Source organism: Narcine bancroftii, chromosome 7 (assembly GCF_036971445.1).
Source record: "Narcine bancroftii isolate sNarBan1 chromosome 7, sNarBan1.hap1, whole genome shotgun sequence".
Taxonomy (NCBI): Eukaryota; Metazoa; Chordata; class Chondrichthyes; order Torpediniformes; family Narcinidae; genus Narcine; species Narcine bancroftii.
Window position 1 is genome coordinate 3,878,210 of NC_091475.1, and position 24,716 is coordinate 3,902,925.

Consider the following 24,716-nt stretch of genomic DNA (forward strand, 5'->3'; position numbering starts at 1 on the left):
CTGTCACATCTAATTCTTTGACTGAGTATGTCGAACAATGTGTAAAACCACTTCCAACAATCGAATCTGTACTTGACAGAATATGCTCCAGTGGTGAACGCATACCTTTACAATCCTTCACGATAACATCATCGGGAAATGTAATGTTGGCAACATTATTTTCAGAACCCAACCATATCAATCTGCTTGAAGCAAAGGTAGAATACATCAAGAAAACAAGTGAGTCAACTTTCACACTGTTTCCAGCCTTTTATTTTTATAATACTGTACTATTATGTACAAGTGCCAGACAACAAGGTAAGTGGACCTTTTATAAATATCTTTGCACTTAAAAATTACATACAGCAGTTAAGGCCCATTCAAATCCTGCCAGTATCCATAAATAATGTGTCAGCAGGTCAGTAGATAACTAGAGTAAATAATTAAAAGAATGATAAACCAAGTAGCCATGGAATAGTCTAATGTCAATTTTATGCTAATACAACCCACAACTCTAGGTTAAATTAATAAGTGTGGTAAAATTGCATTGCCATAAATTGCATGTAATCATTGCAAAGTAGCCACATTGTATAAAGTCAGTAGACTTTTGGTGGGTAAATGATGGATTTTAAAAGTAGGCTCAATAAATTGATTTGCAGAAGTCCAGATATAAAAAGTCAGTAGACTTTTGGTGGGTAAATGATGGATTTTAAAAGTAGGCTCAATAAATTGATTTGCAGAAGTCCAGATATAAAATTCTGGCATCTAAATAAATGTAGCATGGATATAAAATTAAGTTTAAAATGTTTACACATTAGAGAGTCCTATACTTTGCATGTAAAGGATGTAGTTTTATTTTAGATATACATATTAACATATTTACATATACATATGCTTGGGAACAGGATTTAAATTTGACTATATTGATGTGGATTGCGACACAGTTCTTAAGTTGGGTAATGGCTCTTCATTATGTGTTCGACATTGTCTATTACAATTCAAAGTGGTACACAGAACACATTTGTCTAAGGCTAATTGTCTCACTTTTATTCCGGTACGACTCCCTGTTGTGACAGGTGTAAGAGCGGAGAAGTGTCATTAATTCATATGTTCTGGACTTGCCCTAATCTAGAAAAATACTGGAGAGAGGTTTTATACACTCTATCAAAAATTTTCAATATAGATTTAACATTGGTCCAGACTTGCACTATCTCGTTTGCCTCTCTTCTGATGAGGCGTGCGATTTTTACCTAAATGGAAGGATGCTGCCCCACCTACTCATGATCAGTGGTTGGCTGACATATGGGGCTCCAATAGCTTGGCCGAGCACTGGTTTTGTAAACCGGGGTTGCGAGTTCATTCCTTGCTGGGGTCTCATTTCTGCGAGTGGCACTGGACAAAGTTGCGAATCTCTGTCTTCCTTACGGTAAACAAAGTTAAAGAATTTCATGTATGTTACATTCTAAATGTAGTATTACATGACAATAATGGAACCTTTATCTTTCCTGTTTGAATAAGGAAAAGTTTGTTATTCAATTAAAAATTCTGATAGAAGATACCGGAAACTATGGGGGTCATTTATGACTCACCATCTTATGTTATAATTTTACTCCAATGTAATTAAATTGTCTGACTCGTATCTTTTCCATGATCTTTATATTAATTTTTTTAACCTTTGTTTTTCTTTTAATTCCAATCATATATAGCATCTGGCAATGCGGTTAGGAAAGAGGTTAGGGTTTTTTATCCTTTTCTTTTCTTTTTGTTTGCATTATTAGAGTTCTTTTTCTATAAAGGGTATTTAGAATATGAATTATGGATATGATTTACAATTTATGTGTGTTAGGGTTATACAGAATGTCTTATTTAGTTGGTGTAACTGTCCATATCATCTTATTGAATTGTACCCTTTTGTTTGTATAAGTTCTTTATTAAAATCAATAAAAATATTTTAATAAGAAGCGATACACATATCAAGAGCCATCTAATTAAGATGGGCATGTTTATATTGTGAATATGTCAGAACTGTATAAGAAATAGAATCGGAAGTAGCTCATTTGGCCCTTGGGCCTTCTTTGCCATTCATCAAGATGACAGGTGACCTTCTATCTCAGCTCCGTTTCCTTTCACTGCTCATGCCAGTGGTGGATTTTAGCGCATCTATGAAATGGAGGGATTAGTGCCGTACCTTCCCTTTAAATCTGTATTTTTGGAAAACAATGACATTTTTATACAACACCTTTTAAAAGTAGAAGAAAACCTCCAAGGTGTCTAGTCAAAATAATCTGTTCCCAAGCCTATGGCATACAGTCAACAGGTAGTCAAAGGGGAAGCTCTTAAAGTGCATCTTAAAGGAGGCCAGAGGAAATTAGAATTTTGGAAGGTAATCCAGAGTGTTAAGGTCTTAGCAGCTGAACACATGCTGACCAAAGGTGAGATGCTCAGATTTTGGAATGATCAGAGCACAAATACCCAGGAGGTTTGCAGTGCTGAAGGACCTTAAAACCTCAGCTTTTATTTGTAGTCTGTTTAGCAGTATGAATGCATGCTGCAAGAGCTATTTATAACTCTCCAAGGACAGCGATCCTGAAGTACATTTATTCTATTATTTTTCTATTTCCAGCCTGTGGTGGAACTATAACCGCTTATAATGGGACCCTGCTCTCCCCAAATCATCCCCATTACTACCCTCCAAATATGAATTGTGCCTGGAGAATTACAGTAAGTAATTGATTGGCTGCCACTGTGAGTTTCAGGGTGTGGCTGTCTACTATCTATGTGAGGCTGCATGGTGGGCTTCATCACAAATCTTAATGAGCTCCTATTAGCTCAACATTGATTTTATCCTTTCAGTTTCATGTCCGACGTTACATTTTTCCTCCTGTGTTTGAATTAACACAAGCCTATTTGCTCCATAACTTGTTAATTTTCATTAAAAAAAATTTTTTAATCTTAATTTTTCTTCAGGGTTGGCATGTCGCAAGTAGAATTATAAGATCTAATTATCAACATATCCAATTAAGCTCTGCAGCTTTGTCAGATTCACATAAGAATTTTAAAGAATAATTGCGAGGTGATGCATTTGTGTGGTGGACAGGTATACCTAGGGCAACACAATGAATGGTAGCACCCTTGGAAGTATTGAGGAACAGAGGTCCAAAGATCCTTGAAGACTCCAGCAAAGGATTGGCAGCCTTCATTAGCCAGGGAATAGAATATAAGATCGGAATAGTTGCAGAACAGCTATGGAGGCCAAATCATTGGGTATATTTAAAGTGGAGGTCGATAGTTTCTTCCTTAATAAGGATGACAGGGTCGGAGAATATAGTTGAGAGGAAACGTACATCAGCCATGACTCGAATGGCATTGGCAGAGCAGATTTGCTTAATTCTGATGCCATGACATCGTTTTATAAAGCATAAGCATTGGTGAGCCTACACATTGTGTGTAGTTTTTAATTGCCGCAGAAAAAAGTGGTGATTGATCTGGACGGGGGATGCGAAGGAGACTAACTAGGATATTGGCTGGGATGGAGTGGTTGTTCAGTTATTTGGAAAGACTGTATTTTTTCCTTTGGATTGGAGATGCCTGAGAGGGGACCTGTTAGAGGAGTACAAAATTATGGAGGATATAAATAGGATAGGTGGAATAAACTCGCAGATGTAACTAGAGGGCAAGAGATTTAAAGGATGTCGGAATAATTTCTTTTCACTGAAGGTGCTTGGTAATGGAATGCACTGCTGGGAGAGGCAGAGATCTTTTTTAAAAAAAATCTGGATGAGATCTTTCCTGAGACCAACACACCAATGGCATCATGAAGAAAGCCTCTACTTCCTCAGGAGTTTGTGGAGGAGCTAGTGGAGTTGTTCAAGTGAACCGGTATGGACTTGAAGGGCCGACATGGCCTGTTTCCGTGCTGTAAACGGTTATATGGTTATCTGGTTATAGTACTGGAATCACCAGAGTAGGGAAGGCCATGAACCTGGTGTAGTAAATGGAATTGGTATCGATGGATACATATTGGTTGGCATGCACTGAGTGAGATGAGAGGCTCTTTTCTAAGATTATTTTCAGATAGAAGATACCGGAAACTATGGGGGTCATTTATGACTCACTATCTTATGTTATAATTTTACTCCAATGCAATTAAATTGTCTGTCTCGATCTTTATATTAATTTTTTTAACCTTTGTTTTTCTTTTAATTCCGATCATATATAGCATCTGGCAGTGCGACAGAGAATGAGGAGTACATGTTCCCTGAAAGGGGTGAATCAGATTATTGAAGAAAGATTTGACCAGCTTGGTCAGGGCATTAGTTCAAGGGCAGGTGATGATGATGTTACAGCTGTACAAGACATTGGGAAAGCCACTTTAGGAATATTGCCTGCATTTCTGATCATCTCATTGTAGAAAGGATGCCATTAAATAGCAAAGGTTCAAAAAGATTTATGAGGATGGAGAGTTTGAGTTATATGGAGAGGCTGGATAGGTGAGGAAATGTTTTCCCTGGACCACAGAGGGGTACAAAATCATCCAGGACCTAGATTAGGTGAATAATCGCAGTCTTTTTCCAGAGTTGGGGAGTCTAAAACAGGAGGGCTTGTGTTTCCAGGTGTGGGGTTGGGAAGATCTAACAGAGATCCGAGGGGGCTCTTTTCTTCCACTGTATGTGGTGGATTATATGAAACCAGATGCCAAAGGAAGTGGCAGAGGCAAGAGATTTAAAAGACACTTGGACAGGTTGTATGAATAGGAAAGGTTTAGAGGGATATGGATCAAATGCAGACAAATAAAACAACTTGAATGGGCAACTTGGTTGCATGAACAGGTTGCACTGAAGGGGTCTGTTTCCATGCTGTATACCTCTGTCAGATAACCCCTCAGCCTCCTGTCCTCCAGGGAAAATGAGCCCAGCCTATCCAATCTCTCCCAGAACCCAAGTCCTCCAATTCAGTCAACATCTCATGAATCTCTTCTCCAACTATGACTTTCCAATAATCTTGTGACCAGAATTGCTCACAATACATTCAAGTTTTGTGAAGCTGGAGCACAAAATCCCAACTTTTATATTCTGTGTCCCAATCTATGAAGACACACATGCCTTTCTCACCACCCCTTCAACCTCTCTTGTAACTTCCATGGAACCATGTACTTGAAGCTGAAGGTCCCTCCGTTCATCATTGTTCCTTTGTACCCTTCCACTCACTGAATATGTCCTCTCCCTATATGACTTCCCAAAGTGCATCCAAACTACATGCAATGTTCAGAAAATGTCACAGTTCAGTGGGAAAGGGAAAGAGTTAGCAGAAGCAAAATTTAAAATATTTTGATATTGACTTGTTTTGGACATGTATTTTCATTACATGGGGTTATTGTGTGTGTAAAAAAAAAAATGTAAAAAATCTCACTGGTGTTGATTGATGTGAAATTATAAATAGGCCCAATACCTTTATTTCATTACCCGAAAAGATTAAATAAAGCAATCAATTCATGATCTAAAATTAAAATAATACATTTAGAAGGTCAGATCCTGTTTCTAGAGGCTGCAGATCTTTGGGGTTGTAAGGTTTTGTTCTTCAGTTCCATAATGATTGAAAGAAAAGTAACATCTGTAAATTTAAAAAGAAAAAAATATAAGCAAATTTGTGCTAACTGAAGTGAAAACTGCTCATACTGGAAAACCTGGAACAATTGAGAGGTAGAAGCTCGGACCTGATTCTCCTCCCGTGGATGTTGCCTGATTTACTGAACAGCTTTGCCATTTTTATTTCATGCTGACTAGGCTCGTTATCTCTGTACATCCTCTAGTTTTACCCCTGTAGACCTCGTCGAAAGAATCAAAGACTTACTGATCCAAACCAAGGCTTTTATTAGCAAAAGACAGGAGCTCTTCACAGGTGGCCGACCAGTCCGGAATGATCCCACCTGGCTAGGGACACAACCCTTTAAGGCCCAGACAGTAGGCGTGGCTTAGCTCTCAGCCAATCGCTGTAAGCACAGTCTAGATACTGTAACTGTTTACACTATATACATTGGTGATAGATCTGGACTATCACAACCCCCCAACATCCCCACAATCCTTTCATTCCAATCTGCTGTGCATCCCCAATTTCTTTTGTCCTCTCCGGCAGCTGCTATTCTCTTTCTAAGTTTCTGTGCCTAACTCCTTTAAGACAAGTTCCTGATGTCTACGTCAGTGGCCAACCTTTTGGTCACATGACTTAATATTTTCTAGATAACTTGTCATACTGCTTTGTCTCCTTGTGAGATATCTTGGGATGGCTTTGATTCATGAAGGATTCTATATAAATATAAATGGTTGCTGCTGAGGCCAGTTTTGTTTTGGCAGGGTCAGGCTTTGACTATTGCCACTTGGTGAATAAACTCACAGGCAAACGATCAGTCTTGTGGATCTTCATGTAAATCCAAACTAAAGAGACCATCTATTCATGCCGCTTCAACAGAATAACAGAAATGGAACCGCTGAAAATTCATCGTATTCACTCTGTGCGCTTTCCATCTTGCTTTCAGGTACCAGATCCAAACCTGCAATTCCGTATTCAGTTTTCCACACTAAAGCTGGAAGGTGTGCAGCCCGACTGTAAAAAAGACTGGATTTCTATAAATGATATACGGTACATAATAGAGAATGTTTTTTAGTGTTTAATAATCTTTTTAAAAAATTCAGACCGATCAGTCCCCAAGTGGAACTCGTGTTGGTTTGCTTTTCTTCACCCTTATTGTTGATGAGGGTACTTTAGATTTTTTTTTGTCAATGTAGTGTATGATGAGGTCAATTGAAATTTGCATTTGTTGAGAGTTCCATCTTGAAGTAAAATAATGATGGCAATGGTCAGTCACAATTTTAGAGGACACAGCTAGGAAATGTTTTTGTGAATAGTTACTTGAAAATTATTTCCAAATATCAGATGTGGGATCAAATGTCAAATGACATTGTTGTTTGTGATATATTTAAATGGATGAAAAGGTGAGTCAGTTTGCAGATGGTACAAAGATTGGAGTTGTGGACAGTGCAGTGGGTTATCAAAGAAGACAACCGGATAGAGATCAGTTACAGATGTGAGCAGAGAAATGGCAGATTGAGTTTAATCCTGACATGTTTGAGGTCAAATTTAAGAGGAACAAATGCAGTTAAAGGCAGAGCTGTTAAAAGCATTGATCTGGGGTTCAAGTCCATAGCTCTTTGGAAATAGGAAGACTGGGTGGTAAAGAAGGCTCATGGCTTTCATTGGATGGGGCATTGAGTACAAGAGGAAGGAAGTCATGTTGCCGATGTTCAAAACTTTGGTTCGGCTGCATTTCCAGCATTATGTGCAATTCTGTTCGCCCATCAAAGGAAGGCAGTGGAGGGTTCAGAAAGGGCACAGAAGGAATTTACCAGGATGCTGCCTTGATTACAGAGTACGAGTTATGGGAGAAGTTGTACAAACTTGAGTTACTTTCTCTTGAGCATCAGAGGCTGAGGAAAGATTGGAATTAAGTCTATAAAATTATTCCAGACATAGACAGGGTAGACAATCAGTCTTTTTCCCAAGCAAAAAAAATGTCCCAAACCATTTCAATTTTAGTTGTATAATTCTTACCAAAACATCTCATGGAGATGACTAGTTTTGTTTCTTCCAGCGAGACAATAGAATAACGTTACATGAAGAATATAAAATCCACAGTATGAGTAATTTTACCACAAAATCCGAGAATAATTTTCTATAGCAAATCTGCATCAATAGCTTTTGTGTCATTGTGTAAAGATTTCCTAAACTGTAAAGAAATGGCAAATTTCTAAAAAATGTTATTTTGAAATGTATGATTGCATTGCATCTGACTCTTTGTTTAGTTACTGTGGTGAACACGATAAGACTTTTGTGGTCCCCAGTTCATCCAATGTCCTAACAGTGAAGTTTCATTCAGATGTTTCTGCCAGTAATCTCGGATTTCGTGCTGAATACAGCAGCTTCAATCCCACAGAAGGCAAGTATATTCCACGATGTATAAAATCAAGCTTCATGCATCAGACCTCGTTTGGTCCTGGTTCTGGATTTGTCAATCCCTGACTGACTATGCAAGTTTTATAAAAGAGATTTAATTTCATCAGCAAGAATTTTTGATTAAAAAATGATGTATTTTAAATCATAAAATTAGATTTTCAGATCAAATTTGTGATTGAAGGTAAAAATTGGAATGATACAAGTCATGAAACAGGACAAATGTGACTCAAACTTACATTTGAGGAATCCAAACCAGAAGATGAACTGACAGTTATTGGGTTAAACAGTTCATACCCTTGACAATAAAGAGGTATTCCTTTTCAAGACTGTTTGCTTATTTTTGTGTTCAACATGCATCAATGCACATGAGGGGAGAAGAACCCATTTATTTTTCTGTGGAAAATAGTCCTGTCATTTGGCTCTTTGGTGCTACATCTTAGGAAGGCAAATCACTCACTCACTTTGGCTTGGCTTCGCGGACGAAGATTTATGGAGGGGGTAAAAGTCTACGTCAGCTGCAGGCTCGATTGTGGCTGACAAGTCCGATGCGGGACAGGCAGACACGGTTGCAGCGGAAAATTGGTGGGTTGGGGTTGGGTGTTGGGTTTTTCCTCCTTTGTCTTTTGTCAGTGAGGTGGGCTCTGCGGTCTTCTTCAAAGGCAAATAAAAGAGGCAGTACTACCAACCAGTAGTACTTAAGGCTGTCAACTTGAAACTAGCAATAAAGGCTGGTTAATCTTTTTTTTAACAAAACTCATACCATTCTTGTGCACTGTATCAAAATCATCCTTGTGATGGACTTTTGTCATTTTGATTTTAGTTTCTGTTTTTTACTTACAGAGTTTAAGAGGAAAGATTTAGCAAGCTTGGACTTTTCTCTTTGGAGCAATAGAGGAGGAGAGGCAAATTAATAAGGGTGTTGTAAGATTATGAGAGGCATAGGTTGGGCAAACAGCCACCATATTTGTCCCCAGGTGACAATGGCCAATAAACAAATGAGTGGAGGAAAATTTAGGAGAGGGTGTCAGGTAGGTTGTTCACCCATAGAGTGGCGGGTATCTGTAATGCACTGCAGGGGTAGTGGTTGAGGTTGATACAGTAGGGACGTTTAAAACATTCTTAGATAGGCTCATGAATGTAAAAGAAAATGGAGGAGGTTATGGAACTGAGGGAGGGAAGGGTTAGATTGGTGGTGGCATAGATTTATATAAGTCAGCACAACGTTGTGGGACGAGGGACCTGTACTGTGTGTACGTTCAGAGTTAGTGAAGCTAACATACTTGCTCTATTGTCAAACAGATGATTTCCTAGAAATAAGGGCTTCTTTTCCTTGCAAGTGTACAATTATATTGATTATTAAAATCTGTATTTAACTGTCTTTCATTTGATAAGCTGAAGTTTATGAATCTATTTAAATATTTTCCAATTTTAATTACTGCTTTTGGTACAACCTTCGATTCCCTTCAACATTTAACCATCAAGAATCGATATTAAAGTAACTGGCGGGCTTTGACTGCTGTATTCCTCCTGAAAGTGTCAGCTCTTTGGACCCAACAGAAATTTGGGTTTGGACAAATTGGTCTTTAATGCTTGCAAAGAAGACTAGCAAAACTTTACAGCATCCAGCAAAGGTTTAGAGGGGATTGGGCATCTTTTGAAAGATCTATTTGAAAACGTGATTATTACGCAAGATGGTGACTTTGAGGAAAATCTCTGCCCTCGCTGCTGTGAGGAACCCTTCTTCATTCATTCATCAGCTTGGCCTGAACTCTCACACCCATGGTGCAATTCCAACTGGATTTAGATGTTTACAAAATTTTAAAGTCCAAATACATCGGGTGATTTTCCTCACATCTGCTTGTGTCTTGATCAAACTTGTAATTGGTTGCACTGTTATTGTTAAATGGCTCAAACCAAACCCGCCATGTGACAGGTGAAAATCTGCATTTGGTTTGACATGTAAGTAATAGGATTTTTTTTTTAAAGTGTGAACAAAAAATAATCCTTCGTTCATTTAATATATTTGGGAAATAAATTGTTACAGAATGTCAAGGAATGCATCTTTGTGGAGATGGAAGATGTGAGCTCATGAGCAACAAGTGTGATGGTTGGGTTCATTGTAAGGATGGAAGTGACGAGATGAACTGTGGTAAGTTAAACAGAATAAAGATGGTCGTAGTTTCAAATCAAAGATGCAAGATGGTTTTTGTTATAAAGGAATGCATCACTTGATTTGTTTGAACAGCCTAGACATTTAGAGATCTATGTCTCAATGACGGTGTCTCATTTTGGATAGATACTTTCCTGCAGTTATGAATGAAATGTTTGCATTCATTGTTAATCAGCCCAACAACATGAAGTCTTTTGCCTTTAGAAAGTTCTGCTTTCCCAGTGTAGCTTCATGATCAGTTATTTAAAATTGTATTAAAGGGAACAAGAACAATTCTCAACACTGTATTTCAAAGAAGCATAAACAGGTGTACACCTGATGCCATCATATCTTTAGAGGGATGATTAACAGATGTACTATTGACAGCATGTTCTATGGGTTGAATTCTGACAAAATTCCTTTGGTAAGAATTAGGTGAAGAAGTAGGAAAGCAATACACAGCAAGGAGGAGATGGTTATACTGCTGCAACGTTTTAAGGTGGGGCAATTTTTCCCAAATGAACATCATTGGAGTGTTTAACCCTCCTGTATTGTGTCATAATAAACAATAATGCAGCCGAACCAAGCTCTTCTAACCACATGAATCCCAGATCATCACATGTAGCTTTATTCTTTTCTGCCACCGACATAAACAGAGGGAAAACACCATGTGATTAGAAAGTATTACAGGCGAAGTAATGTTGGGGCCCAGATTTAAATTTAGGAATTCCTTTAAAATTATAAAAATGAAATTTTGGCGATATGCAATGAAGGGGGAAATGTATCAAATCAACAAACTAATTCCCTTGCCTCTTTAATATTGTGAAATCAGGAGGTACTTATGAAAGAGAAATGTGAAAATTGTGACCCTTCCACTCGTGCAGACATTTTCCTCATTGAATTGTGCTCATTTTGTATTGGCTGTCTTTGTCCAATACTTTCTGAAATTAAACGTTCTAATTTCTATAGTTTTTTCATCATCAGGAAAAAAAAACAGTGTTTAATTTCATTTTAAAACCAAGGAACCATGCCCCCTTCTGTGAATATTTTTAAATTTTTCCATTTTTTAAATCTTTTTTTACTGTACACTTAAATTATTGTTCGTATTTTGTGTAACTGGGAAACAGCGTCAGTACATGGAACTTATCTATAAATTCCCATTCTCTTTTTTAATCTCATTCACACATACTTGCCTGGTTTTGCTGAAAAATATTCACATAGAAGTAAGTTTTAACGACTGGTCTTTAATTTGTCATAAAAAATCCAAATCTTCTTCAACTCCTTCATTTTATCTGGCCTATTTCTAGAGTGTACATCAGACCAGTTTAGATGTCAGAATAAGATGTGTAAACCGCTAATATGGGTCTGTGATGGAGTTGATGACTGTGAAGATACGAGTGATGAAGCCAATTGTGGTAAGTTGCTTTCTTTTTCCATTGTGGAAAGGTTATGTGTTTGTTGAATATAGATCAGGCTACTTCTCGTACAAATCCATTGACTGTCTCGTAAACGTTTCCCTTTGGAGTTGTTGGGCTAGATTGCATCTAACCCGTGCCTTCTCCAAGAGCCCTTCACTTCCTCCTGGCATTACTGTCATGGCCATTTCACAAAGCAGATTATCCATTTGGCTGAACAGAGACAGTTGAAAATGTATAAATGATAAATACATAAAACTACTTTAAGCAGCTATATTAACTGATACATGAACATTATTTAAAATAAAGCTGGTTTTAAATAAACCTTCGCTTACCAGTTTATTGCTGAAATATATCTAAATCCTCTCGTCAGGAAATCAGTGGTGAGTGTAGAGGCAGAGTGGGAGCTCTGATCTCTACACTCGCCACATCTGACCTCCAATAGGCCTGTACTATCTTGCTAGGGCAAGCTGGTGAGGAAGTCCAGAAGATGCCCCATCAGTACAATCTTGTCCATTGACACAAGTACAGAAGAGCAGAGCTTCAGACCAAAGCACATAGAGAAATAAATAAATTTACAACATCAGTAACAAAAAGGTAACCTGAATTCCAATAATGATGAAGTATATTTCAAGCTTCCTAACTTTCAAATAGAATCAAAGTATTCCCATTACAGACATAAATATAACCTGTTTCTTCGACAGGCAGCATCAGTATTGCAGCACAAGATTCCTCTTTTGCCTTGTTTGATATTTCCTTGATTCTCATTTGGCCACTGAGCCCAGCATCTCATTATAGTGCACTGATCCACTGAAACACAAAGGTAGTTAGTGCAGGGAGATGAGGTGTGTTTCAATTGATCTCATACTGTGACCTTTATCGTTTTATTTCAGCTACTTTTTCATTGGCCTTCATTTTATTTTGAAATCACATATCTCAGTGAAAGACATAATTTCACTAGGATTATTTCACATATTCCCAGTGTGAAACAAAAGAAGACGTCAAGAACAACATTATAGCCACAAATTTTTGACACTAAATGTAATTACGAGGAAAGTGAATCCGCTGCAATTTCTTAAAATAGCCTCAGGATATTTTGTAAATATTTTGTTTTCAACTCTTTCTAGATTGTGCCGCTGGATTCTTTGCATGCCACAAAAATTGGTGTTTACCCATAACTGCCTTGTGTGATGGAAATGCCGACTGTCCCAATGACAATGAAGAGGTGAATTGTGATAAAACAGGTATGTGGAATATCTTTCGCTCTACCAAGAACATAAGAAACAAGAGCAGAAGAACAAAGAACATGAGAAATAGGAGCAGGGGTAGGCCATCTGTCCCATCGAGCCTGTTCCACCATTTGAATAGATCGTGGCTGGTTTGGCTCCACAGCCACCCTTTTCTCCCTATCTCTTAATACCCTCATGATGCAAAATCCTCTCTAGCTGTCTCTTTTATGAGGCAAGCAACTTGATCTGTCCTCACAGACTCACCTTCTGTTCTCTGGTAAGCCTCATCACTACCTGGTATGGAGGTGCCAACTCTCAGGACCAGAATAAACTCCAGAGGGTTGTTAACTTGGCCTGCGGCATCTTGGGCACCAGACTTCACTCCATTGAGGACATCTACATGAGGTGATATCTTCAAAAAGCAGCCTCTATCCTCAAAGACCACCACCACTCCCCCACACAGGCCATGCCCTCTTCCCTCTGCTACCATCAGGAAAAAGGTACAGGAGTCACAAGACGAGCACTGAGTGGCACAAGGACAGCTTCTTCCCCGCTGTCATCAGATTCCTGAATGATCAACGAACCCAAGTCACTGCCTCACTTTTTGGGCCCTATTATTGTTATTGTGTAATGATGTTAAGATGGTTTGTAGAGTGAATGTTTGTTCTATGATTGCCTGCTGCAAAACACTGAATTTCGTGACTTGTTCATGACAAATTCTGATTCCAAAGTGGATGGTCTTGCATTTACCAACATTATGCTCCACCTGCAAGATCGTTGCCCACTCACTTCACATATCTCTCTCTCTCTGCAGACTCTCTGTGTTTATTGGCACAATTTGCTAATTCACTCAATTTAGTGTCATCTGTAAATGGAGATATGCTGCACTCAGTCCCCTCCTCCAAATCGTTAAAGAACACAGTGAACAGTTGTGGGCCCAGCACCAACCACTGCAGTTGTGAGCCCAGCAGTTGTGGGCCCAGCACCAACCACTGCAGCAGTTGTGGGCCCAGCACCAACCACTGCAGCAGTTGTGGGCCCAGCACCAACCACGGCAGCACTTTGCTCACAACTGATTGCCAACCAGACAACGCCCCATTTATTCCCAACTCTCTGCCTTCCATTGGTTAACCAATCCTCTATCCAAGCCAATAATTGGGGGAAGTTAAACTCCATGCATCCTTATCTAATGGATAAGTCTTGAAAACACTGCTGTTGAGCACTGTGGAAAATCTCTTTGAAAGTCATTTACTTTTCTCAACTGTCCCATCGAGCAGCCTTGGTTCCCAGTCTGAACTAGCCAACTCCTCCCTGATCCTGTTGTAGTCTCCCATGATACACTGGTTTCTACTATTGAACCCGCAATTTGTTTGTGAATTTTGAATAAAGTCAATGACCGATCCTCAACAACCATCTGCACTGAGATTTAGAAAGGTTCACTCTTAGTGAAGAAATTTCTCCTTTCGATCATAACTGCCCCTTATTTTCAGGTAAAACTACCTTCAATATGTATCCTGCATCAACATTTTAAAAATACATCTTTTAAAAAGGTACTTGTAGGTGAAGATGGTTATTATTGGCATATAATGGAAACCATCAAAAGCAGAGTTCAGTCTTGTTGAATTTAACCATAATTTAGTATCAGTAATTAACAAACACTAGGTACTGTTGCTTATATTTAATTGGCTTATAAAAAATGCTTTTATTTCTGAACTAAACAAAATTGGAATTTGCAGAGTTGTCAATATTTAAAGTCCAAAAAATGGAAATTATATTCGAGCCATTTATGTATTCTTAATATTTATTTTTTCCATTATTTACCTCTCCAATTAAATAGATTATCATTGTCATTAATAGTAGCCAATAAGATTTATTTAACTGTAGTATTATGTGTGTTGGCTTGTGCTCTCAATATCTCCAGACTTCAGCAATATTAGTTCTGCTTTCTCTACACTTTGATAGATGTGAATTGTACGACTGACACATACAAATGTGTTGATGGAAAATGTATTGTCAAACCCAATGCAGAATGTGATGGTGTGTGGGATTGTTTCGATCTCAGTGATGAATTGTATTGTGGTAAGTAAAGCAACTTTACACTCCTTAACCAATGGATCTAGGTAGCTGAAGGAGCAGGGAGGATACATTACAGCAATGATAAGTAATATTGCAGAGAACAAAACAAAGGACTCTACATCACCTTTGTTGACCTCACCAAAGCCTTCGACACCGTGAGCAGGAAAGGGCTTTGGCAAATACTAGAGCACCTCGGATGCCCCCCAAAGTTCCTCAACATGGTTATCCAACTGCACGAAAACCAACAAGGTCGGGTCAGATACAGCAATGAGCTCTCTGAACCCTTCTCCATTAACAATGGCCTGAAGCAAGGCTGCGTTCTCGCACCAACCCTCTTTTCAATCTTCTTCAGCATGATGCTGAAACAAGCCATGAAAGACCTCAAGAATGAAGATGCTGTTTACATCCGGTACCACACGAATGGCCGTCTCTTCAATCTGAGGCTCACACCAAGACACAAGAGCAACTTGTCCGTGAACTACTCTTTGCTTTAGTTGCCCATTCAGAGCCAGCTCTTCAGCGCTTGACGTCCTGTTTTGCGGAAACTGCCAAAATGTTTGGTCTGGAAGTCAGCCTGAAGAAAACTGAGGTCCTCCATCAGCCAGCTCCCCACCATGATTACCAGCCCCCCCCACATCTCCATCGGGCACACAAAACTCAAAACGGTCAACCAGTTTACCTATCTCGGCTGCACCATTTCATCAGATGCAAGGATCGACAACGAGATAGACAACAGACTCGCCAAGGCAAATAGTGCCTTTGGAAGACTACACAAAAGAGTCTGGAAAAACAACCAACTGAAAAACCTCACAAAGATTAGCGTATACAGAGCCGTTGTCATACCCACACTCCTGTTCGGCTCCGAATCATGGGTCCTCTACCGGCGTCACCTACGGCTCCTAGAACGCTTCCACCAGCGTTGTCTCCGCTCCATCCTCAACATTCATTGGAGCGACTTCATCCCTAACATCGAAGTACTCAAGATGGCAGAGGCTGACAGCATCGAATCCACGCTGCTGAAGATCAAACTGCGCTGGGTAGGTCACGTCTTCAGAATGGAGGACCATCGCCTTCCCAAGATCGTGTTATATGGCGAGCTCTCCACTGGCCACCGAGACAGAGGTGCACCAAAGAAGAGGTACAAGGACTGCCTAAAGAAATCTCTTGGTGCCTGCCACATTGACCACCGCCAGTGGGCTGATATCACCTCAAACCGTGCATCTTGGCGCCTCACAGTTCGGCGGGCAGCAACCTCCTTTGAAGAAGACCGCAGAGCCAACCTCACTGTCAAAAGACAGAGGAAAAACCCAACACCCAACCCCAACCAACCAATTTTCCCTTGCAACCGCTGCAACCGTGTCTGCCTGTCCCGCATCGGACTTGTCAGCCACAAACGAGCCTGCAGCTGACGTGGACATTACCCCTCCATAAATCTTCATCCGCGAAGCAAAGCCAAAGAAAAGAAAGTAATATTGCCACTTATTGCACTGTCAGTTAAAGTGTGCACTGGTTTCTAATGGCTGGGACCCAAACTATTATAATTATATGCTAGTTACATATGTTGGTAGAAATTCCACCTCCCTTTATTTCTGTGGAAGATGAGGGACAGAACAGGGGCAAAGACTCAGAGCAGCATTTACAAGCTTAAGGATAACCGTGTGAGACCATCCATGATTCCAAGAATGATCAGTAGCTAAGGAGAGGAAGATGCGAAACATGTCGAGGCATGTTTTGTTTTGAAATATGCACACCACTCCACAGGAATTTCTTGCAATTCACACATTCTATTCCATGCACATTACCAAGCCAGACCAAAGGGATGAATCATTTGACGATTGACTTCAGGAAGATGATGTGTTTTATGGCACTCGATATTATGCTTAAATTTCCACTCGCAGGTTGTAATAGAATGCAGAGAGTTAAACAGCAAGGCAAGACATTGGATGAATATGTTTAACAGGAGTATCAGAGCCAACATCTCCAGGCTTCTTCCCACGGGCAGTGAGAATGCTGAATGACCAAAGGAGTTGCTCACACTAACCATCTGAGACACTCATTTATACAAACAATATTTATTTTTATAGCTTAAAATACTTGTCCTCCATATGCATTATTTCATAATCAGACATTTGGCATCCGCAGTTTGATGACGGATATTTTGGCAAAAAAAACAAGATTTTTGTAGCCCTTCAGACATTTTGGTGTCCACAGTTTGGCGCCAGATATTTTGGCTTTTGGCAATGGACAGGGCATTTATTATATTTTTAATTAAATATAACATCTCAGCACTCCCCTCTCCCCAGGGGGACATCTCCACACTCCCCTCACCTGCAGTGACATCTCAGCACTCCCTTCATCCTGCAGTGAAATCTACCTGTTAGCGCCAAAATGTCCTGGACCCATATTGTGTGTTTTGTCCGGTTTTGTGCCTGCAGGCTTTGCACCGAGGACCGGAGAACATTGTTTTCTCGGGTTGCACTTGTACAATGAGACGAAGTATGCTCAAACAATCTTAAGGATGATTTGAGTTTTATCATCCCCTACACAGGTCCTGTAAATTTGGGCATAAAGGTGCTGCTTGATACGGTATTACAACCAGTGTGCATGTCCACACCCAGCACAACCATTCTCCAATTTACGAAAGCCATTGCCTTCCTGAAAAAAAAGTAATTAAACAAAATTTGGTAAATCATAGAGGCTAGAAGTCCATCATGTGAATATTGCAATGGTGTGTCCAACAGGTGAAGAGTGGTACATATTTTATTAAATCAAAAAATGAATGGAAATAAAACACATACCCAAACCATCAATGATATTATATAAAAAAATTGCAAATGCTGTCATACTTGCATTTTGTAAAACATGAAAGTCTGCAGACACCGTGATTGAAGTAAAAACACAAAGTTGAGGAAACTCCGTAGGTTAGTGCAACTCATACACCAAAGATAAAGATATATAAACAACTTTTTGAACTTGAGCCCTTCATCAAGGTACGAGGAAAATGTCAGCAGGTGCCCGAACAAAATGGTGAGGGGGAGGGGCAGGGGGAGGAGCACAGTCCCACAGGCAGGAGGTAAGAGGTGAATAAGGAGGGGAGAAGGGAACACCAGCAACAAGAGGATGAGGGATGGTTCTGTGAATGGAGAGGGTAGGGGTGGAGAGCTAGAGGAAAGAAGACAGAGATGGGGAAGAGAGGGAGGATGAGGAATGGTCTGGGAGAAACCGGAGAAGTCAATTAGAGAGTGACAAGACAGAATGTTAGACGGTGCTCCTCCATTTTACGGGTGGCCTTGGTTAGTCAGTACTTGAGGCCATGGACAGACACGTTGGCGCAGGAGTGGGGCACAGAATTGAAATGGTCGGCCACTGGGAGATCCCTGTCATTGATGTGGACAGAATGAAGCTGCTCAGCGAAGCGATCTCCCAGTCTGCATCCAATCTCTCCGATGTAGATAAAGCCATAACAGGATCACTGGATGCAGTAACTGACTCCCACAGATTCACAAGTGAAGTGTTGCTTCACTTGGAAGGACTGTTTGGGGCCCCGAATGGTGAGGGTGGAGGAGTGGACGCAAGTCTAGCGTTTCCTGTGGCCACAGAGGAAGGTGCCAAGGGTTGATTACTTACATAGGTTTATTAACATAACTATATACTGATTCACTTTATGCCTAGAAATGTAGCTGGTGTTGGGATTCTGCAGGGAATTACCCTTGGGAAGATCGGCCACTGAGAATAGCAGAGGAGATGAAGAGAGCTGATTTCAGCTAGAAAGTAGTCATTGGAAAGTTCATTGATTTTCCCGTTGGGAAGAGAAGTGTGGGCAAGCAACAACCAGTCACAGGCTGTGATTTTAATGTGGAGCCAGGAGGAGAATTCCACAGCTACCAGATTCCATATTCAAAGAATTAAATACATCTTCTGGCAATGGCCTGTCCGTAGATCTGATTTTTCCCAAATACAACCAGGTTTAGGGCATATCAGTTTAATAAAGGGTATATCAATGATCCAGGCTGGTGTCCCAAACATGTCTTTGAAGTCTGCAGCAATGTTGGGACAATGTGGCATTGTGTGGTGTATTGGTGCCTGCCTTAAACTGCTAGAGAGAGCCAAATGAAAGTTTAGAGTATAACCTGGATCCATACAGCCCTCTACAGATGTAATAGGAAGATTGCTACCTGGTGAACGTTTAACTTACTGAGATTGATGTGATCCCGAATAGCCAGATTATTATCTCTCTTAATCTTCCAGTTAAACTGGTGATGCAGCTAATGCTGTTTCAAAATTATTTAATTAACCATCCAAGTGTATAATTGTCTTACATTGCATGTAAACCATAGGTTTCATTGTGAAAAATCTTTTTAAAAACTTGAGAGAAGGAGAAAACAATTACGTTCTTTTGCTGCGGACATTATTTTTTGGGGGATTTGCAGAGAATGACAAAACAATGAAAGAAATGTAAGCATAAAATGCAGCCTTTAGTTCTCAACAAAGGTCAAGTCAGTGGAGGATCATTACCCATTTTTCCCTGGGAACCAATTAATTCTTTGAGATAATTGATTTTCTTATTGGGCTTATCCTCTGCAATCAGTATCCAGTTTGTTCCTTACTGTATGACTCAGCTGGCAGAAAGTACTGAGATATAGTTGTCTTTCATTACTCAGCTGTACTTGAAAGGAATGCCTGAGCTGACAAGCCCATATTTGGGTTTTCTGTCACCATGTGAGCTTTCCTGTTACAGACAATACAATGATCTTTCTGTTTGCTGCCTGAATCAGGTCACCTTCGAGTCTGAACGAAACCAAGCGTTTGCTTTATAACTAAAAAGTGCCTCCAGTTTGATATTGACCTCGATTTATTCTTATTTAGGAAGGTTTCAGTAAATTATTTGGTGCAAGTCCCTTTCTCTTCATTAGGACCAGGTGGTCTTTGGATAGACAACTCGCAACATTTACTTAAGGGAGCCACAGGGAGATGCACAAAAGCAGCAAAGTTCAGACTCACTATTAACTATACAGCAGGAAAATTCTGTTTTCTGCTGTCATCTTCTTGACAGAGAGGCAGAATGCATCTTCTCTCCATTTTATAGCATGACACAATGTTGCATCCCACTTGAATTTAAATTGAACTGAATATAAGTAACATGCTATGAATTAGCTCTCCCTAGTGCTGAGCATTTTATGAATCAAAATGAACCAAAAGATCGAGGTGCAAGAACTGCAGATTCCATAATCTGGAGGGGAAAAATCAACCTGCAGAAGGAACCGAGCAGTTCAAGTGGAGGCACAGGGATAGCTGAGATTTCCATTTGAGATCCTGCATCGGACCCAGATAATAGACTGAAGCCCATCTGGGGATACAAGGTTTGTGAATCCACACAAATGGTATTAACAAAATAACATCTGGAAAACCAGCTCATTTGGCACCATTAACTATATAGATGGAGTTTTATTCAAAATGCAACAGACCGATGTTTGTAGGTAAAATTGGCTTTTCAGTAATTTCTCAATTCATTCAAACTTTGTAGCTGAGGGCATTTGTAAGAAAGTAAATATTTCCACCACTGGAGAACAAGAATAGTTCCTTCAGATCAAGCTTGAAGATTTGGAACAGTCAACATAAGCCTTCATAACAAAGGACTTTCTTTTCTTTTATATACAGACTGTGGAAACCAACAAACCGTTAGAAGTCGGATTGTCAATGGGAATGATGCAGTGATTGGTGAATGGCCCTGGCAAGTCAGCCTTCACTTTGGATCCATAGGACATACTTGTGGAGCAACTTTGATAAATAATTGGTGGCTTCTGTCTGCTTCACACTGTTTCCAAGATGTAGAATTATACAAGTAAGTGAGGGGGCCGGGTATTGCCAGAAAAAGAAAACTCCACCCCACTGTTTGGCAAAATATTTTCTTTTATTCAAGTAGTAAATTTGTAAAGAAATGAGATGAGATTTTTATATTCTGGATAATCCAGTACAATGAAATGCCTGGTATCTGGCACCGATGGGGATTGGTAGATGCCGAAAAAATGAATTCTACAGTTGGTTGAGATTGCATGTTGCATGATAGGTGAACTAACAGCGAGGTGCACCACTTTTAAACCTATATATTTTACCTATTTATTTTCCGTGATTTTTTTTGCTTGAGGCTGCCGGTTGCTTGAACTCTGGATAACAGGTGTTTTACTGTATTTCATAAAAATGAAAGTTAATGAAAACCTGGGACCTATCTTGTGGGTCTACTATGTATCCGTAAGTCCTAGGACATGTAGAGTGGCATTGAGTGAGTAGCGCTATCAATCAACCACATTAGACAGAGTCATGATTAATACGCTTTAATCACCTTAAGACATCAACACATTTCACATGTTGCTGACCCGGTTCCAAGGCAGGTACTGAGGGAGGGGTTCAGCCTTTATGGGGATTTCCGAGAGGAGAAGTCACCAGTTCAGGGCCCGGGCAAGCCCATACAAACAGTGCTAATTGCTATACCGTGGATCCACCACAAAATGATGTGCTACGAATGTCTTGGTGCTGTTACATGGTTTAAAAATAGCCCATTTTGCCACTCATGTGAAGCTAGCATTCCTGCAAAGTCTGCTTTTGTGCAGCTGATAGAGGGTCTCTCCAAGTAGGTGCAAGGTCAAGCTCAGCAATCCACCTGCCATTATATTCATTGACCAACATACACACCGCAAATCCCAAACTGACCCATTACTCCTCTCAAACCTACAATATTGGCAGGCTCCAGTTACCTAATTGTAACTTCCAAGCCCTTATCCTATTTTAGATGTGACTCCTTTGTGACTTTACCCCCCCTCCCCCAGCCACCCATCTCAGATTTTCCTCTGGTCTTTGAATAAATTTGGCTTCTTAGTTGGCTGTGTCTGTTGGAGAGATTGAACGTCTTAAAGCTGATAATCAGCAAGGCCTTTTGCACCACAAAACATTGTAGCAGTGGGCCTCATTTAAAATATTCCAGCCAAACTCTCCAAAAAGAAATGTTCTTTCAACTTTTATGTTGAAATTGCTTTTACTTTCAGTGAAAACATATTTACCAAGAAATTCATCCCAAGTTAGTAATGCACTTAGCATTGGCATTAATATGTTGCACCCTGGCTCAGAAATTCCCGCATGGACTTCCTCGACCTTGTCTCTAATGGTCACAACTAAACTGATCTGAAGAATGTGCTAATCTTCAGGGACATGAAAGTCTTTCTCTTCATCTAAAGCACACATGTCAAACTTTGGCCCGCGATATAATTATATTTGGCCCGCAAGATCATTTCAAAAATGTGTTAGAGGTGGCCCGCTGGCCGCCGCACCAGTATAGCGCATGCACAGTAATACAACAAATCCCAGAATGCATTGGCGTCAGCCTTCTAATTGCCCCCACCTCCTCTGTTTACGTTGCAGGGTCTCACCATGGACTCTGGTTTTGGGGCCTGGCCGGTGTCAGGGGAAGCCAAGGCCACTTCCCAGCGCCCGGAACCGGAGGCCTCGGGCCTGACCTCGCCAGGACCGTTGCCCACTCCCCCTCCCTGCCGCAGGCCGATCCACGACTCACGGTGACGGGGCCGCTGATCCGCCGAGATGCGCCCTGCAGCGAGAGCCGATGCCCCCGCACTGTGTTGTCCAACCCGATCGCCCACAAACCCCGCCCTCCCGCACACAGGCCTGAGTAAGGATTATGAACTTTAATCTCAGGATAAAACGATCTTCCAATAGTTTCATGTCACAGTGATAAATATATTCCTGGTTAAAAATGGTCCTGCACCTGGATACAAGCTCATTAGGCATAAAACTTGAAAAGTGTGTAAATCAAAGGATATCTGTACCAATGGAACCCTACTAGAGTTCATGCCCACAATCAGCCACCCATTGGATTGTTTCAGGAATCATGTTATTCTCCCACATTCTCAATAGCCCTCAGATTTTACTATTCGACAGCACACTAGCAACATTTGACAAATCCTCTATAGAGAAATATTATTGATTGAATATTTTATTTCTCATTTGTTAATGCTTCTGGAAAGAGTTTATCCAAAACTATTATTAAACATTTATTTTAATAAGAAAAAGTTTAACATTACATATGTCGAAAGAAGAGAAAACATGCAGATGTTGTTGAAAATTTTCAATAAATATTTAGTTCGGCCCTCAGCTTAGTCCAAGTTTTTAATTTTGGCCCTCCGTGAATTTGAGTTTGTTACCCCTGATCTAAAGCATTAAGTGAAGTGACAGAAATCAGTGCACCCCGTCCTATGTCTTTACTTGCATAGAGTCATCTGTGTGTGGCTACCCAGAGATGGTTGATAGCAGGATCCTCTTTTAACAGATATAGGTACCACTTGAATCTGCATCTACCATTGCTGGCAACTCCCGAAATTATAGCCTGCAAATATGCCTTAACGTGCTAAATGGTGCAATTCCTCTTGGTGATTTGCTGCAAACATATGAATTTGGTGCCTGCTTATGTTTCTGGTGTGCCCGCAAGGGCCAAGCTGATGCGGGTTCGTTGAACAGTGCAATCCCAGTCATTGTTTACCAGCTGAATCCAACTTCCAGATACATATTCTTGCCCAAAAATCTGGCTATTGTGCAAAATTGGGTATCATGTAGCCAACATTATTCCATTTACATAAGAGCCTCATTAAAGCATGAATGTGTCACACTTATTTTTTATTTTGGATGTTCAATATTTGACCAGAAAAACAAAACAGAAAAAGTGAAGGATAGATCATAGAGGTGTTTACATGCAGTTAGATTTTTTTTGAGGGGTTTTGATTTACCAGAAGATTATGAGAGGACTTGGGTATTACTGTTAAGTTTCAACAGCTGAGTCAAACCTTTGTTTTTAGAATCATATTGCAGAAAAGTAATAGGGGAATCATTTTGCACACTTCATCCAAGATCTATGCCGATTATTTAGTGGTCTAATGGATTGTGTTGCAGGCCTAGTCCTCTAAATCAGGTAATAAATCTTTAATAATAAACTTCATCCCTGGCAACCATGGCTAAAACTGTGAATTACAGTTGACTTGCTTTAAGTCCATGTGAACTTTTTGTAAGCAGTGGGCTTTTGGCTTGTTTCCTTTGCTAAGCTGGTAACTGGAACTTTTATTCAATGACTATCCATCAGGCTATTAAAGAGTTCACTGTTGGACAATTAGTATAAAACTGAAATCACTAAGGATGTTAAAAGGAAGAAGAGAAAACACAGGCAATATTATAGTTGAAGAAGCAAATTGTGTGAAGAATAATTTTGAAGTTACACTCCTCTTAATTCAGTGAGATCTGATAGTCAGCGGAGTCTGGAAGGCCAGTGATAAGAAGATGGGCTTATACTGCAGTGTTTAGAGGGAGGAAAATTTGTGGCCCTGAACACAGCAAAAGTGTGTCTTCTGTACAAATATTGAAATCATAAACAGAATTATTTTATAAATATTTAATTTAATCTAGTCTACAAAATAAAAGCAACTGAGTTTTATTTGTTATTAATATTAATTTATTCCTATAATTTTGTAAAGTTATCCTTTTGAAGGATAACTTCATTTATCCTTTTGAAAATAAGGTATTGCATAGATCTATAGTAATCTAAGGTTAATGACCTTGGAGTTTCAATGTTGCATATAGATGTAAAATTAACTTATTCTGTGGTATAATTTCATTTAGTCTGTGTGGCTCTTCATGTTCCACAGCTACAGTGACCTCCCTATTCTTTATAATTTACACATTAGTCATGTTCTCTTTGCACTTCTTCCTTCAGACAGAAGGAAGAAGTCTTGAGGCCCAGCACCTCTTCAAAAGCAGTTTCTTTCCATAGATATTTGACTATTGAACCTCCACATGTTGCCCGAATCA

At 39.9% G+C, this 24,716-nt stretch overlaps 1 protein-coding gene and 1 long non-coding RNA gene across 3 annotated transcripts in view; one reads left to right on the forward strand and one right to left on the reverse strand.

Moving 5' to 3' along the window:
- Nucleotides 1-229: 229 nt before the first annotated feature.
- Nucleotides 230-24,716, reverse strand: part of LOC138738417 (uncharacterized) — a 51,685-nt gene continuing 27,198 nt past the window's right edge. Inside the window, exon 4 of one of the 2 annotated variants that reach the window (XR_011341535.1) lies at nucleotides 230-5,589. This is a non-coding gene — a long non-coding RNA (uncharacterized lncRNA). Of the gene's footprint in view, nucleotides 5,590-10,740; nucleotides 11,764-24,716 lie in introns of those variants that run through there. The other variant, XR_011341536.1, reaches the window with a different exon arrangement.
- The window catches only part of LOC138738414 (suppressor of tumorigenicity 14 protein-like), a 35,445-nt gene continuing 20,763 nt past the window's right edge, over nucleotides 10,035-24,716 (forward strand). Inside the window, exons 1-5 of the mRNA XM_069888564.1 lie at nucleotides 10,035-10,135; nucleotides 11,443-11,550; nucleotides 12,678-12,794; nucleotides 14,742-14,858; nucleotides 20,514-20,697. Coding sequence (XP_069744665.1) covers nucleotides 10,042-10,135; nucleotides 11,443-11,550; nucleotides 12,678-12,794; nucleotides 14,742-14,858; nucleotides 20,514-20,697 — 620 coding nt within the window. The 5' untranslated portion in view covers nucleotides 10,035-10,041. The remainder of the gene's footprint in view (nucleotides 10,136-11,442; nucleotides 11,551-12,677; nucleotides 12,795-14,741; nucleotides 14,859-20,513; nucleotides 20,698-24,716) is intronic.